Source organism: Orycteropus afer, unplaced genomic scaffold, assembly GCF_000298275.1.
Source record: "Orycteropus afer afer isolate SDZICR_OR568_19922 unplaced genomic scaffold, OryAfe1.0 scaffold00227, whole genome shotgun sequence".
In the NCBI taxonomy this organism is placed as follows: domain Eukaryota; kingdom Metazoa; phylum Chordata; class Mammalia; order Tubulidentata; family Orycteropodidae; genus Orycteropus; species Orycteropus afer.
Window position 1 is genome coordinate 959,890 of NW_006921814.1, and position 15,047 is coordinate 974,936.

Genomic DNA, 15,047 nt, shown 5'->3' on the forward strand with positions numbered 1-15,047 from the left:
GGGTTTGAACCTCCAGCCTTCTGGTTAGCAGTCAAGTGCTTTTAGCCACTATGCTACCAGAGCTCCTAACCTTCTGGTTAGCAGTCAAAAATATTTCCTTCACTGAAGAAATTCTATTGGATGATGATAGTCCAAAATATAAGTCCTTAAAATCCAGCCCTGGAAACAGAGCAAGCACTTCTCTATGATGTTGAATTCATCTATAAAAGTGTGTTCTTCAGTGAAATAGAGTGTATTTGCCTCTTACTAGTATAACAATTGGGAGCTCTGGTAGCATAATGCCTAAGGCACTTGACTGCTAACCAGAAGGCTGATGGTTCAAACCCATCAGCCACTCCTCGGAAGAAGATGGGGCAATCTACTTCCATAGTGATACTGCCTTGGAAACCCAAGGAGGGGTCGCTATGAGTCGAGTCCAACTTGACGGCACATAACAACAACAATAACAGTATAACAATTTAGTTATTAATACTAGAAATACATATGGTATTTGATCAATATCATATAAGATGCCTACTTACTTGTATTTACTTCTGTGGAACTGGTATGAGTGAAATAGATATTAAATGCTAAAACTGCTTATTTCAGTTTACAGAGTCATCTAAATAACAGCCCAATCATAGTAGCATATTAGATGATATTTTTGTTGTTGTTGGGAAAGAAAGGGAAGACTTAAAATTTGAAATAGTTCATCTTAACCAGTTTTAGATTTTTCAGAAAGATAGATAAGGTTTGAAAAAATATTATCTCCATCCATAAAATATCTGCTAATGTTATCTTACAGGGAAACAATTCATTCTTTTGCTTTTCTTAAATGTAACTATAAAAATGTAGACACTTTCAAATTCAATTTTCTCATGGAAGTGAAACATTAAGGTGCCTCAATAATGAGAAAAGTCTTGCATACTTGAGTGTTTACATATTTGGATTGAGCAACACAACTCTATGTATTCATAGAACAGTCATAGGACAGTGAAACTGGGCTAGAACCAGAGCTCACAGCACTAGAAAGAAGGAACCAATATTTTAACTTTGAGTAAAGTTGATTGAGTTAAAGCTCTTAAAAAATAAATAAAACTTAACCATAACCACTTTTGTGGACTTCAGTTTTACAGAGATTAGTGTCATACTTTCCATTCTAGTATTATACAGAATGAAGAGTTGTTTCAACTGTTGGAAGCAAAGTGCATTCATGATCCCCACCCAGGATGTGGGAGTACTGTTCATACTCTACTCACAGTACTGGCTCTAAGTCAATTTCTCATAATCAGGAATCTACTGCCAACCCACAGGGCAATGGGTAGGGAGTGTATAGTGATTATATCACAAGAAAGAATTTGTCAGACAGTCCTATTAGAAAGCAGACACTTCTCAGATCTTGAGGTGGAGTAGAGAGAGGTGGGAATGAACATACTAGGAATGAGGAAGAAAGGACAAGAGAAGAACAGTTCTACGCTGCTTGTGTGTGTGTGTGTGTGTGTGTGTATATGTATGTACGTATATATATATATATATATATAGTGAAATTAAAAGCAAAAATATAAAAAAGTTCTATCAAATTTTAAAACTAGTTTCCACAAGAGAAATCTAAGTTATGCTTCTTCTTGACTACTGCTTTATTTATGTATTATTTATTTACGTGTATTATATTTATTTGTTACGAACTGTATGGAAGGTCAAGGAGCTCTGGTAGCACAGTGTCTAAGGCATCTGACTGCTAACCAGAAGGTTGGTGGTTCAAACCAACCAGCCACTCCATGGAAGGAAGACCAGGCAATCTACATCCATAAAGATTTACTGCCTCAGAAACCCAATTGGGGTCGGTATGAGTCAGAACTGATTTGATGTCAGTGAGTTTGGCTTTTTTGGTTTACATGGAAGGTCATTATGAATTAGAATCAATTCAACGGCAGTGGGTTTTTGGGTTTATATGAAAGGTTAACTGTTAACGTAACAGTTACAGTAATCTTATATGTATAATTTTCAAACTTCAACTACAATATCTTTTTCAAGATCTTTTTATTCCTAACTTTCTCATTTTATTACCAAAGCAATTGGAGCACTAAATGCCAGCCACTATTTTTGATAGTTTACTTCCTTATCATGTCAGCTGCAGCTTCAAGATCCTAGTACAAACAGGAACTCACTAAAACTCTATCTATCTATCTGCCACAATAGCGTATGTGACATAATGGAGCACCATCTTGAAGTCTTTCCAGCGTGGTTCATTACACAAAGAACTGAAAGTCCCTAACTTTCAGCCCTCCTTTCATATTAAAAATTACAGAATCTTGTTAAGAGACTTGAAAAGTTTGTTGTTAGTTAAGTGTCCAACTTCCCAGGCAGTAAAAAAAAAAAAAAAAAAAAATTCCTAATAATTCATTTGAAATGTATCTGGTCTCTGCTTGAAATCAGATGGCAGAGTGAAAACTCTGGGTCTAAAGTTTATTCTGTGACTAAAGAGATCTGAAATCTAAATACAGCTCCATTATGAATTACGTAGCTTCTTTGGCAAATTATTGTACTTCCCTAGACTTCAGAAATTCAGATGCTTGATTTAGATGATATCCAGAGTTCTTTCCAGTTCCAAATTGCATAATTTTAAGGTCTAGTCTCCCCTGGGAGCTCTGGTAGCATAGTGGCTACGACACTTGACTGCTAACCAGAAGGCTGGCAGTTCAAATCCACCAGCCACTCCTCGGAAGGAAGATGGGACAATCTACTTCCGTAGTGATACTGCCTTGGAAACACAAGGAGGGTCGCTATGAGTTGGGTCCGACTCGACGGCACATGACAACAACAACAAGAAGTCTCCCCTGTGTTAGTTGGCTGCTCGATGCAGTCAACTGAGGACATGGTGCATAGGTGATTCATATAAAGATTCCTTTAAGAAGATGGGGCCTGGGTCAAGGAAAAAGCTATACATTTGTGGATAAAGGAGACAAGTCTCTTCCCTATTAGTTCACTCACTCTCCTCACATTCCCAATAGTACACACCTTTTCTTCAGATTGTTAGATTAAGCCAATCAATCTCAATCTTGAGAGAGAGAGAGAGAGAGAGAGAGAGAGAAAGTAACATGTAATGGGAAATATTGAAACTCTGGAAATCTAATTATGATGAAAACCCCACTATCAACTAGTTCCATGATTTGGGTATGTGCCCAAGAGCATGTCTAGATAACAAGTCTTCTAAAACCACTTCTAATTCTAAAATTATTGATACCCAGTGGCAGCTGCCAAAATTTAAGATCACAAAAATTGTACAGGCATTCTTTATATTTTAAAATGTTTTATGACAAAAATATTTAAAAAGAAAGTAATATATACAATAAAATGTATATGTATACAATACCAACATTCAGTAGGTACTCCTGGATGTGGTAATTCCCTGTTCTGCTTTATCACACACAAAGAGGATTTGTGGAGACTGCTTTTGATGAGAATTAAGTGAGATAATGGGATTTATCTCATTTTCTATTCATTTTTCTTCTTTGTATACTAGCTAAAATCTTTACATTAGCAATCTGTACTTTTGTTTGCATAGCTAAAATAAATTGCCTTAGCTTTAGGAAAAGATAGCACACTACAAAACCAGCAAGTTACTCAACTAAAAAGCTTAATAAGAATCATTGTTTTTGAATCCCAAATATCAAACATTCCTTCTAACAATTCTTTTAGTTTAAAGTAAACATAATTTATTACTACTTGCAAGTTATTATATAATAGTGGAGGTTTACTTAAGGTGGTATAAATATTTCCATAACAAGGCAACATATTCAGGTTCTTTTGGTTTAACTTGGTTGTGAAATATACTCTGGAAAGAAACAGATTTGTGTGGAAACAAATGCTTCTGAAAAATCTTCAATAGCAAAGAAAGCTTTCAGGATATAAATTGTCCTATATCAAATTCAAAATATATTTTATGTTTTAAAAAGAAAGCTTTTCCTTTCTTTATATCTTCTGTAACAAATCCGTAATTTCTAACATCTGAAATTATGTTTTGTTATTATGTACCATTTCCAACAAACAAGGTTCCACTAAGATTATACATGATCTTTCTCTGTAGATACATACACTTATTTGAAAACAAGTTGGTCTACTTGAGTTTTCTTAAAATGCTGGTGTTTTTGTTAGGTGCCGTCAAGTCGGCTCCAACTCATAGCGACCCTAATGCACAACAGAACCAAACACTGCTTGGTCTTGCAGCATCCTCACAATCCTTAACACACACACACACATTTCCTGAGAAGATAATAGGATCATTTGCAATTTAGACATAATTTGGCCTAATGTTTATTTTGTAGGACACCATAAAAATTACCTATTGAAACTAAATATACTAAACAGATTACTGTAGCATAATTTAATACTTTAAATATATTTTCATTAGTGGCTGATTTCCTTCCTGTTTAACTCTCAAATGTTTAAAAAAAAAACCTCAAAACTTCAATACTAATCCATATTTCTATTAATTCATCAATTAGAGGCAAGTAATCTTTTGAAACTAAATCACACTCGAGAAGACTGTAAATTATGACTTTCTTTTTAATATTCACATCTTAATAGAAGATACTACTCAAATTTTAAAGTCTGAAATATTAACTTAGGTTGGTATACATCTTTACTATTTCTATTCTGGGACTATCTAGTGTCATCTCTTTAAATCATTGAAGGAGCTCTGGTGATACATTAAAGCATTCAGCTGCTAAGTAAAAGGTCAGAGGTTCAAATTCACCAGATGCTCTTTGGGAGAAAGATAGATGAGGCAGTCTGCTTCAATAAAGATTTACACTCTTGGAAACCTTATGGGGGAGTTCTACTCTTGACTCAATGGCAGTGGGTTTGGTAGATTATTTGAATTGTTGAGGGCTTTGGCTTTTTTTAACACAATGAGCTTGATTTCTTTACACTGAATGTATCCATGAAGATGATAAGCTCATTGTCACAAGAAGGCCAGGCTAAATTATTATTTATACGCTACTTGTGCAAAACTAAACAGACCCAAAATACAATGTTTGAAAAGGGAGATTTATTTTGAAAGTATAGGAAGTATCTACTCTTTGCTGCCACAACTCTAAAAGTTTAGTAATTAGAGTTTAACAGTGAAATAATGCATATGACAAATTTCTAAGTTTCTAAATTGTCATTGAACAATTATAGGTCAAGATTATATAGAACCATCTCTGAGAGTTAATGTTTTATACAAGCACATAAAATTAGTTAAATATTCAATAATTTCTCTATCATCTCACATACTTTAATGATTTGCAATTCCTAAATTTAATAAAATGCAAAGCTTCTTTTACTAGAAGAAATTAAGTGCAATAGAGGTTGAAATCTAGAACTATATATCTAGAACTATATAAACCTTAAGTAACAAACCTTCATCACAATACTGTAAAGGTAATCTAATAATTTTTTAAAAATCACCTTAAAGATGAATTTACCTGGATTATGTCACTCTATTCTCTTTGAACTTACAAAGCTCCCTAAACTTCCCTTTAATCAAGTTTGTCCTGGGGCTTGTCTAGGCTTGTTCTATAACTACTTTATAGAACTTTAATCTTCAAAAACTTTAAAAACACAATTAACTTAAAAATTCTTTCAGATTTTTGTTTTCTCTTCCATCTATCTATAATAAAGGCAACCTCTGTCCATATCTCTAGGAGATAATTTTATTCCATTCAATATATATTGAGTGTTGTGTTTGAATCAGGGATTTTTGAAACAGAGCCTTGGCCTAAAACAATAATAATTTCTCATTTATAAATATTTTTATATTCCTCCTAATGTAATAATTCAGTTTATTAATCTCTTTACTTTCATTATCTAATCAATGTACTTTTACAGATGGATTAACTGAGACTTGGAGATATCCAGCCCAATTGCCAAAGCAATGCTCACATAACTATTAAATGGAGTAACTAATTCAAACCTAGGAGCTCTGGTAGCATAGTGGCTAAAAGCACTTGACTGCTAACCAGAAGGCTGGCGGTTCAAACCCACCAGCCACTCCTCGGAAGGAAGGTTGGGCAATCCTACTTCGGTAGTGATACTGCCTCGGAAACCCAAGGAGGGGTCGCTATGAGTCGGGGCCGACTCGACAGCACACAACAACAACAACAATTCAAACCTAGGTTGTCTGACTCTAAAGTCCATAAACTATCATCCTCAAACCACAGATTCAAAACTTCATTCCAGATCAAACAAACCATAATCTCCAAGAGTCACGCCCCAAAGTTTGTTGAAGCCAGTGGTTTGGGAACCACTGCAGCAGTACAACACTCCTTACCAAACTGCTTTTGTTTCTGTCAGTCAGTCATTTACTGAAGCTTCCCTACTAGATAGTGCATGATAGACGATACTGGGAAGGACTCAAAGGAAACAGAAAACACGGCTCTTGCCCTTGAGAAACTTACAACTTAGAACTTCTTTACACTTTATTAATCAGTTTTGTCTCTGTTGTTGTTAGTTGTCTGTCAAGTCAATTCTGACTCATGGAGACCACACATGTGCAGAATAGAACTGCTCATAGGGTTTTCAAGGTTGTGACCTCTCTTTCAAACACACACAAAATTACTAACCTTCCACATTCATGGCTTTTCTCAGAACCTGAAGTTTCTTCTGTCTCTCTCGGATTCGGTCCAGAACATTTGATATTGCTGAAGAGGTGGGCAATTCTCGCGTGTACATTGGGTCCATTTTCTGAGGGCCAAAGATATCCAGGGCTATAGTTCCATCTGAGTATCTTGCCTCCTTTCTTCTAGGAGCCGTTGAACTCCGCACTGTTACTGCCTCAGGGAGACAGTGTCGGTATCTGCCAGTCTCTCCAGCAGAAGAATCTTTGTCAGTTGTGCAAAGCAAGTCCATGGATGAAGCCCAAATCTTCTTCTTGGGAAGTACATCAATACTTGAGGTGATTTTCTTCTCTGTACTGGTTTTAAACTGGTAAGGGGAGCAGGTATTTTCAGAATTTTCATGTCCAGAATTATTATCTGATGAAATATCCTTGAAATAATCTTCCTCATCTTGCGTATCTCTGATGGACAGAAATCCCATAGATTTACTAAGCCCTTTGTTAAGAAAAGTCTGATGAGAGAATGGAGACTTGTGTATATCTAGTACATCAGAAGTGGAGCTTCTTCCTGAAATGATAAGAATCTATCATGTATGCACAGAATTTTTAGAAAATAAACTGAAGCGTAATCTCACTCCTGATAATGAGAGTAGTGACAATTTTCTAAATGGAGAATCAGAGATGAAATGGGATGGTGGTGGCAGTAATGGAAAGAGATGTTATGTCTGAGTAACTCTGCAGTCCAATGTCTCTTTTCTAATAAAATCAGTAATATTGAATTTAGTTTTTAAATAGTATTGTTTTACATTCATGAAAGTTAATTTTTTTTTTGTTGTAAAAATAGATAAAAGTTTCTGAAATTATCCAGTTTGATAAGATATTAATTATCTATGAAGTGGTTTGACTGAACAATAGAGTGTCTAGTGCACTCCTTTAACTTCTAAAGGTATAGATTAGTTGTTGTTGCTGTTGTACTCCTTTAACTTCTAAAGGTATAGATCAGTTAATGTATTAAAATTCAATATAAAGGCCTGGTACATTTGGTCTTTTATTTAAATATGCTTAGAGAAGAAACATAGGTTGCCATATACTGGAACAAAAAAAAGACTGTGGAATTTTGAATCCTTAAGCACTTATCTTAATCCTTAAGATAAGTTCCCAGATAATTTGTTTGTGTTTAAAATATGTTATGTAAGAAACCATATTTATTTCCACAACAGACCATCCTATACTAAAATAATGTTTTCTCCTTTAGAACATAATGTATCAATATTAGTCAAATGGAATAAAGCACCAATTCTTATGTATTGTTTAGTCCCTGATACAGTTAAAAACCAGATCTAATTATTTTTTTTAAAGCAACAGTCTGTACATTAATTTCATATACACCAAAAATGTTCCCTCAGAAAATTCTGTGAATCTATAGGTTAAATAACAAAAAGCAAATATGGCTGCACCAGTGAAATAAGAAATGTAGAAAATACTTTATAGGTACTAACCTAATAGTCCATAAACACTCAAGATTTCTTGTACTACCACTGTGAACTCTTTTTGATAACCTATTTGCTATGGATATAATATAAAATAATAACGAAAACTTTCCTAGTAATAATAAACTGCTTTTTCAGTCATTTGAAGTGGTCAATTGCCTCTTTGACATATCAGGTAAAAAAAAGCTTAAGTTTTAAATCTATTACCATAAAATTTACCTTAAGAAAGGTTAACTCATTTCAGAATGACAACAAATAATTTGCTTATTTGAGAATTAGATCCAAACACGGTGCTTTTCTTGAACTTCCTCCTGAACATGAATCCACATTAATGCAAATAAGAATAACAAACACATTGGTGCATCTCATATAAAGAACACTTAGAAATACACCACACCACAACCAGCCATGTGATCATCATAGACTGTAGCTTCTAAGCCAATTTTTAAAAATTGACACAATGCTGTTATGGATTGAATTGCATCCCCCCAAAATATGTGTTATAAATTCTAACCTCTATGTCTACAGTGGGAGCTCTAAGGCACTTGACTGCTAACCAGAAGGCTGGCAGTTCAAACCCACCAGCCACTCCTCAGAAGGAAGACTGGGTGATCTACTTCCACAGTACTGCCTCGGAAACCCAAGGAGGGGTTGCTGAGTCAGAGATGAGTCTATGGGACATAACAACAACAACAACAACAACATACCTACAGTTATAATCCCACTTGGGAATGGGTTGCCCTTGTTATGTTAATGAAGAAGGTTAGTGTAGGGTGTATCTTGAGCCAATCTCTTTTGAGATGTAAGAAAGATTAAACAAGCAAGAGAGCCAACAGAGATGGGAGAACAGAGATGCCAAGCCACATGAAGATCACTCAGGAGCAGAAGCTCAAAGAGACAAAGACCTTCCTTCTGAGTCAACAGAAAGAAAGTCTTCTTCTAGAGCTTATAACCTGGATTTGGACTTCCAGCCTTCTGAACTGTGAGAAAATAAATTTGTTTTTTAAAGTCACCTATTTGTACTATTTCTATTACAGCAGCACAAGATAACTAAGGCCAAATTTAGTACCAAGAAGTGGGGGTGCTGCTCTAACAAATACCTACAATGTGGAAGTGGTTTTGGTATTGAGTAATGGATAGAGATTGGAAGAGTTTTAAAGCACATAATAATAAAAGCCTAGATTGTCTTGAAGAGATTGTTAATAGAATTATGGATATCAATTCTGGTGAGGGCTCAGAAGAAAGTGAAGAGAGCTATAAAGTCTCTTTTGTCTTAGAGAATATGCTGGTCACAACATAATGTTACTAGAAATGTGGATGTTAAATATTCTTCTGGTGAGGCTTTAAAAGGAAATAATGAACACGTGACTGGACAATGGAGAAAGAGTGATGCTTTATATGCAGTGGTAAGGATCTTGTCTGAATTATGTTCACATGTTTAGTAGAAGGTAGAACTTTCAAGTGGTGAACTTGGATATGTGGCTGATGAGATTTATAAGCAAGATCATAAATAGGCCTCATGATTTCTCCTTGCCACTTACAGTAAAATGGAAGAGGAAAGAGATGGACTTAAAAATGAACTGTGCAAAATGAAAACAAAACTTAAAGATTTGGAAAATTCTGTTCTATGTCCTAGAATTTTCACCAACGACATGGCTACACAATCTTTTGTTAAAAAGATTAAGCCTTTGGCTGATGGATTTAACCAACTACCACAGCAGAACTTAGACTGAAGGGAACAGAGAAAGAATGCTATCTGCCTTTTGGATTCTACAGAAATCAGGCCACAGAAGCTGTTAAGAAAGGTTAACTCAAAAATCCATAAGCTGTTGTCATCCAAGAAAAGAACCATCCCTGAAGCAGCTTGGAGATCAGAATCACTGAAAAGAATACAGGAAGTGGAGCTGCCCCAGTTTCAAAGGGTGGGGTCATGCATGGCTTCTCGATCTTAAAGGGTGGGGACCATATAGCCTCTAGGGTGTCAAAGGCTGGAGTCTGAGGTTTCAAACAGTCAGATCTTCACTAACTCAGTTCCAGACTGTGTGGATGCCATTCAGTTTGGCCAAGAGAATGGGGCTGCTGACCAAAGCTTAAGGCATGGGGCAGAAGAGGCAGAAGAATAGGGCCTGCTGGGGCCAAGGAGATAGGATTGCCACTTAAGATGATTAGGAGAATAACATACTATACAAAACATTGTTCCACCTCCTACTTTGGCGAGTAGCAACTGGGATCTTAAAAGCTAGCAAGCTGCCATCTAGATGCAACAATGGGTGTCTCCTCGTCAAGAAGAAAGAAGAAAACCAAATGAATGGAAACAATCAGTCCTAGCGACTGGTACACCATCTGATCTGCAACCTATACAACTATGAGACCAGAAGAACTAGATGGTGCCTGGCTACCAATGTCATCCACTTGGAAGGGATGTAGGAGATCCTGCATAGAGAGGGAGAACAATGTGGAACAAAACTCAAAATCATTTGGAGGCAAAAAAAAAAAAAAGAAGGTGGGGACCAGGTTTGCTGGTCCAATAGAGCCTGGTGAAACCACTGAGACTATGGCCCCTAGCTGCCCTTCAGGTCTGGAATTGAACCCACACCTGTGGTTTCCAGCCAAACAAAGTACAGGCAAGTGAGTTAAACATTTACCTCAAGTAGACACACACCCTGGAGAGAACAATCATGGGAGAAGGAAGGGCTGCTTATGCACAGGGAAACAGCTCAGGGCGCAGAAGAGTATGGAGGGATGGACACTGGGAAGAGGTAGCTATGGGGAGGAAGTGGGAGGGGAGCTGTTGTATTGTAAATTTTGGTCAATGACATGAGACAAAGTATATGTGAACTGCTGTATGAAAAGTGAATTTGCTCTGTAAATCTTCACCCAAATCAAAATAAAATAAAAAAATAAAATAAAATAAAATATTAGGAGAATGGGGGTGCACAAAGCCAAGGGACAAGAACTGACATCCCAGTGGGTTGGAAGGCAGAGCTGAAGCTCAGGGCTAAGGAGCCTCCACCCAGAATCTAGAGAGGGTGGCCAACAGCCAGAGGTCTCAGAGAACCGAGGAATATTTTCAAGCCTTAAGAGCTAATGTAAATTGTTCTGCTGGATTTTGGACTTGCCACTCTTCGGAAGGAGGTTCAGCAATCTACTTCTGTAGTGATACCACCTCGGAAACCCAAAGAGGGGTCACTATGAGTCAGGTCCAACTTGATGGCAGTGAGTTTGTTTTTTCAGTTTTTTGGGGTCTCTTATCCCTTCCTCCCTCCAATTTCTCTCATCGTAAAGGAAATGTCTATGCTGTACGAATTCCAACGTTACACTTTGGAAACAGGTAACTTGTCTAGATTTCACAGGTTCACAGGTGAAGAGGAATTATGCCCAGGATGAAATATGCCTAAAGTATCACCCATATTTGATTTAGATGCTTCAGAAGATGAGATTTTGGACTTGAAGTTGATTAACGACTTTTGAGATGATGTGATGGGGTAAATGTGTTTGCAATGTGGGAAGGACATGAATTTTGGGGGGCCAAAGGGTGGAATGTTATAAGTTGAATTGTGTCCCCAAAAACTGTGTTGTAAATCCTGACTTCTATGTCTGGTTATAATCCCTTCCGGGAATAGGCTGTCTTTGTTATGTTAATGAACAAGATTAATGTACTGCAGCGTGTCTTGAACCCATCTCTTTTGGGATATAGAAGAGATCAACAAGCAAAAGAGCAGGTAGAGATGGGGCAAGAAAGAGGACAAGCCACATGAAGAATGCCCAGGAACAAGGACTTTCCTCCAGAGCCAACAGAGACAGAAAGCCTTGCCCTAGAGCCAGCACCCTGCTTAGGCTCCTAAACTGTGAGAAATAAATTTGCTCAAGTCACCCACTTGTGGCATTTCTGTCATAGAAGCACTAAGGAACTAAGACAAATACATTAGATGATAAATAAGCATGGAAGGGATTATGGATCATACCACCACAAATAAACTCAACCATCTGTCTTCTTTTAGTATCTTGACTATCAACAAGTAGCTACAACTTATTGGAAAAAATCAAACAACTGGGTATTTTGATAGCACTTTAAATTTGCGATCACCCTCTTGGGAAACAATACAATGTTAGTAAGGTCACTCAATTTCCACATTGACTGTTTAGTATTTTTCTCATTCTTCACATTTCCCACCTTAAATCTCATCTCTTTTAGCTGATAATTTTTGCTTCGTATTCCACCAAGAAAAGAGAAGTGTCAGAACAGATAGCATTCTCATCTTTCCATGCCTAATTCTACAAATTTACCTGTGTTTCCAAATCTAGATCAATGCATGGACTGACTTTCTTATTCCTTCCACTTTCCTTATCTAACTATTCACCACACAGAAGCCAAAATTAAAATGTAAACTGCATGATGCCACTCTTTTGTCTATTAAGTTGAAATTGCATACTACTACATGTTAGTCCACTGTTGTGGCTAGTGTACAGGGCCTTCCAACTGTATTCCAGAACTATATTAGACAAGAATGTGTTGTAATTCATAAGGTTTTCTTTGGCTAATATTTGGACATAGATTGCCAGGTCTTTCTCCCTATTTTGTCTTAGTTTGAAAGCTCCATTAAAATCTGTCTACCATAGGTGACCTTGTTAATATTTGAAACATCTGTGTCATAGCTTCCAGGATCATAGCAAAATCCAAGCCATCACAATACCACAGATGGATGGTGGAGGGGACAATACTGGGTAACGTTGCATTCTGTTATACATAAGGTTACCATGAGTCGGACCTGACTTAACAGCAATTAACAACAAACATTGAACTTCAAATAAAATCTCAACTCTCTAGGATCTTCCATTTGAATCATTTTTAGTCTCATGTCTATTTCTCTCCAGACCACAGGTTTTTCTCTGTTAAGTTTTCTTGTATGTGTATAATTATTCCTCTGTATTGACTGCTTTATTCCAGATCTTTCTCATGACTAGTTGTTTCTCATCCTATAGGTTCTTTTTAAACATGACATGTTCAATGAAGTTTCCTTCAATGAACCACTATTTAAATAGATTACTTTTCAAATAAAATTGCTCTGTTCTCTTTCTAACATGTAAATGTACATTCTCTTTTAAGTCATTAGTAAGTACTTACTAACAGTATATTAATGGGCCATGGTATCCTAAGAGAACCATGTCTTCTCACTGGCCATTAGGGCTTAAAACTATTACTTAGTAAGTTGCTTCTAAATAACAACTGCTTTATAAATATTCAGTTTTTACTGTCTTAATGTGAATTAAGTAGACAGTAAAATATTTCTGTTCATATTTATTAAAAATCCAGGAAGTATATTAAATTCTGTAACTCAGTACACAATTATAATGAAAGGAACATATTTAAAATTTTGAACTTTCTTCTGTTTGCAGAAAATATGCCAAATTTAAATAATGATCAGATTGCTTTGTCATTAAGTATGAAAATTACATTGTAAGAACTGATTTGGAATTTCATGACTAGTAGTTATAAAAGATCACTTTGAGCCATAATGTAGGTCACTTGTGGGTTGCCAACAGAACAAAGAAAAGGATAGTGAAATAGGAAGGGGAATAAGAAAGAAAGACAGGGGAGTGACATTTCTGAGGAAACTGAGCAAATAATTGAGGAGAATGGTGTAAGACAAACTTCATGGTGATGTATGTATACTTGTTAGAAATGGTCTGAAGCACCTCTATTTTTGAATTAAGTATTTGTCCAGTAGATTATTAGCCTAGAATTCTCCTGTTTGATTTTTGGAAGGAAAAGGAGCCCATCTTTAAAGGTACGTGTTAGAGAGGTGGATCTTACCATTCTTAAATATTTCTAACTCGCAGGAGTCCTACTGCATACTGTCTATTAATGATGCTCACCATCTTCAACTGCACAACTGGGTATATAATAGCCTGATTAAATCTTCACAGAGTAAACCTCAGCAAAAGGCATTTATGTAAAGCAAAGCAGTTTGCAATATTCTTATAATAATTTAGTAATGGCAACTACAATCTTTCTAAATAAAATGATGACCTGATATAGCACTGTAGTTGCTTTATGTTACTAAAGCACTAAGGAAAAAAAAAATCACTAACTTGGAATTCAAAATGACACCTCACATTATATGGTGGGGGGGTTCCCACAAGATGGCGGACTAGGCAGAAGGACTGCAAAGACCTTCTTCAACAAAGAAAAGGGAAACCAATTAACACAAACACAGAAAATAATCTTGGACCCCTGAGCCTTGAAGGGAAGGATACAGAAGTGGACTAAACCCCAACTAACAAAAGAATTTGCATGAAAATACCATAAAAGGAGACATACGGAGCTGCGGTCTGGCAGCGACCTGAGCGACCCTGACGGCTTGGACATTCCTGAGTGGTGGTAGGACCTAAGAATTAACCTAAAAATCACCCTGCTAGCCAGGGACTGCACGGACTGTGCATGGTGGCTGGAGAACAAACAAAAAAGATGAAGAGAAAGGTGGGTTGAGCTGTGGACTTTTGCCGGTCTGGAGGTGCCACCATTCTGTAGGTTTAAAAAGCAGCTTGACTATTTTGAATATTTAAATAGACAGTGCTCTCACAGATTCCTGTGGTGGTAGGACTTAAAAATTAACCTAAAAGGCCCCCTGCTACCCAGGGACTGCACGGAGGACTGTGCACGGTGGCTGGGGAACAAACGGAAAAGGTGAAGAGAAAGGTGGGCTGAACTGTGGACTTTTGCCAGTCCGGAGGGCGCTGCTAATTTGTAGGTTTAAAAGCGGCTTGACTACTTTGGATATTTAAAGAGACAGCGCTCTCACAGATTTCTGGGGCTTAAGAACACGTTCTGCTATCCAGCAACCCCAAGGACACTTGGGGCCTGCAAGACTGAAAAGGTATGACATTCTTGTTACTACACCTTACACCCGCTTGGTGAATGGAGGCGTGGACATCCCCACTCCCACCTACCTTCTGGGCCCACAGGAACTCCATCACAG

General features: G+C 36.9%; 1 protein-coding gene across 1 annotated transcript in view; it reads right to left on the minus strand.

The window, feature by feature from the left end:
* The window catches only part of PTPN13 (protein tyrosine phosphatase non-receptor type 13), a 303,937-nt gene that overhangs the window by 199,595 nt on the left and 89,295 nt on the right, over positions 1-15,047 (minus strand). The window contains exon 6 of the mRNA XM_042782048.1: positions 6,585-7,145. Coding sequence (XP_042637982.1) covers positions 6,585-7,145 — 561 coding nt within the window. The remainder of the gene's footprint in view (positions 1-6,584; positions 7,146-15,047) is intronic.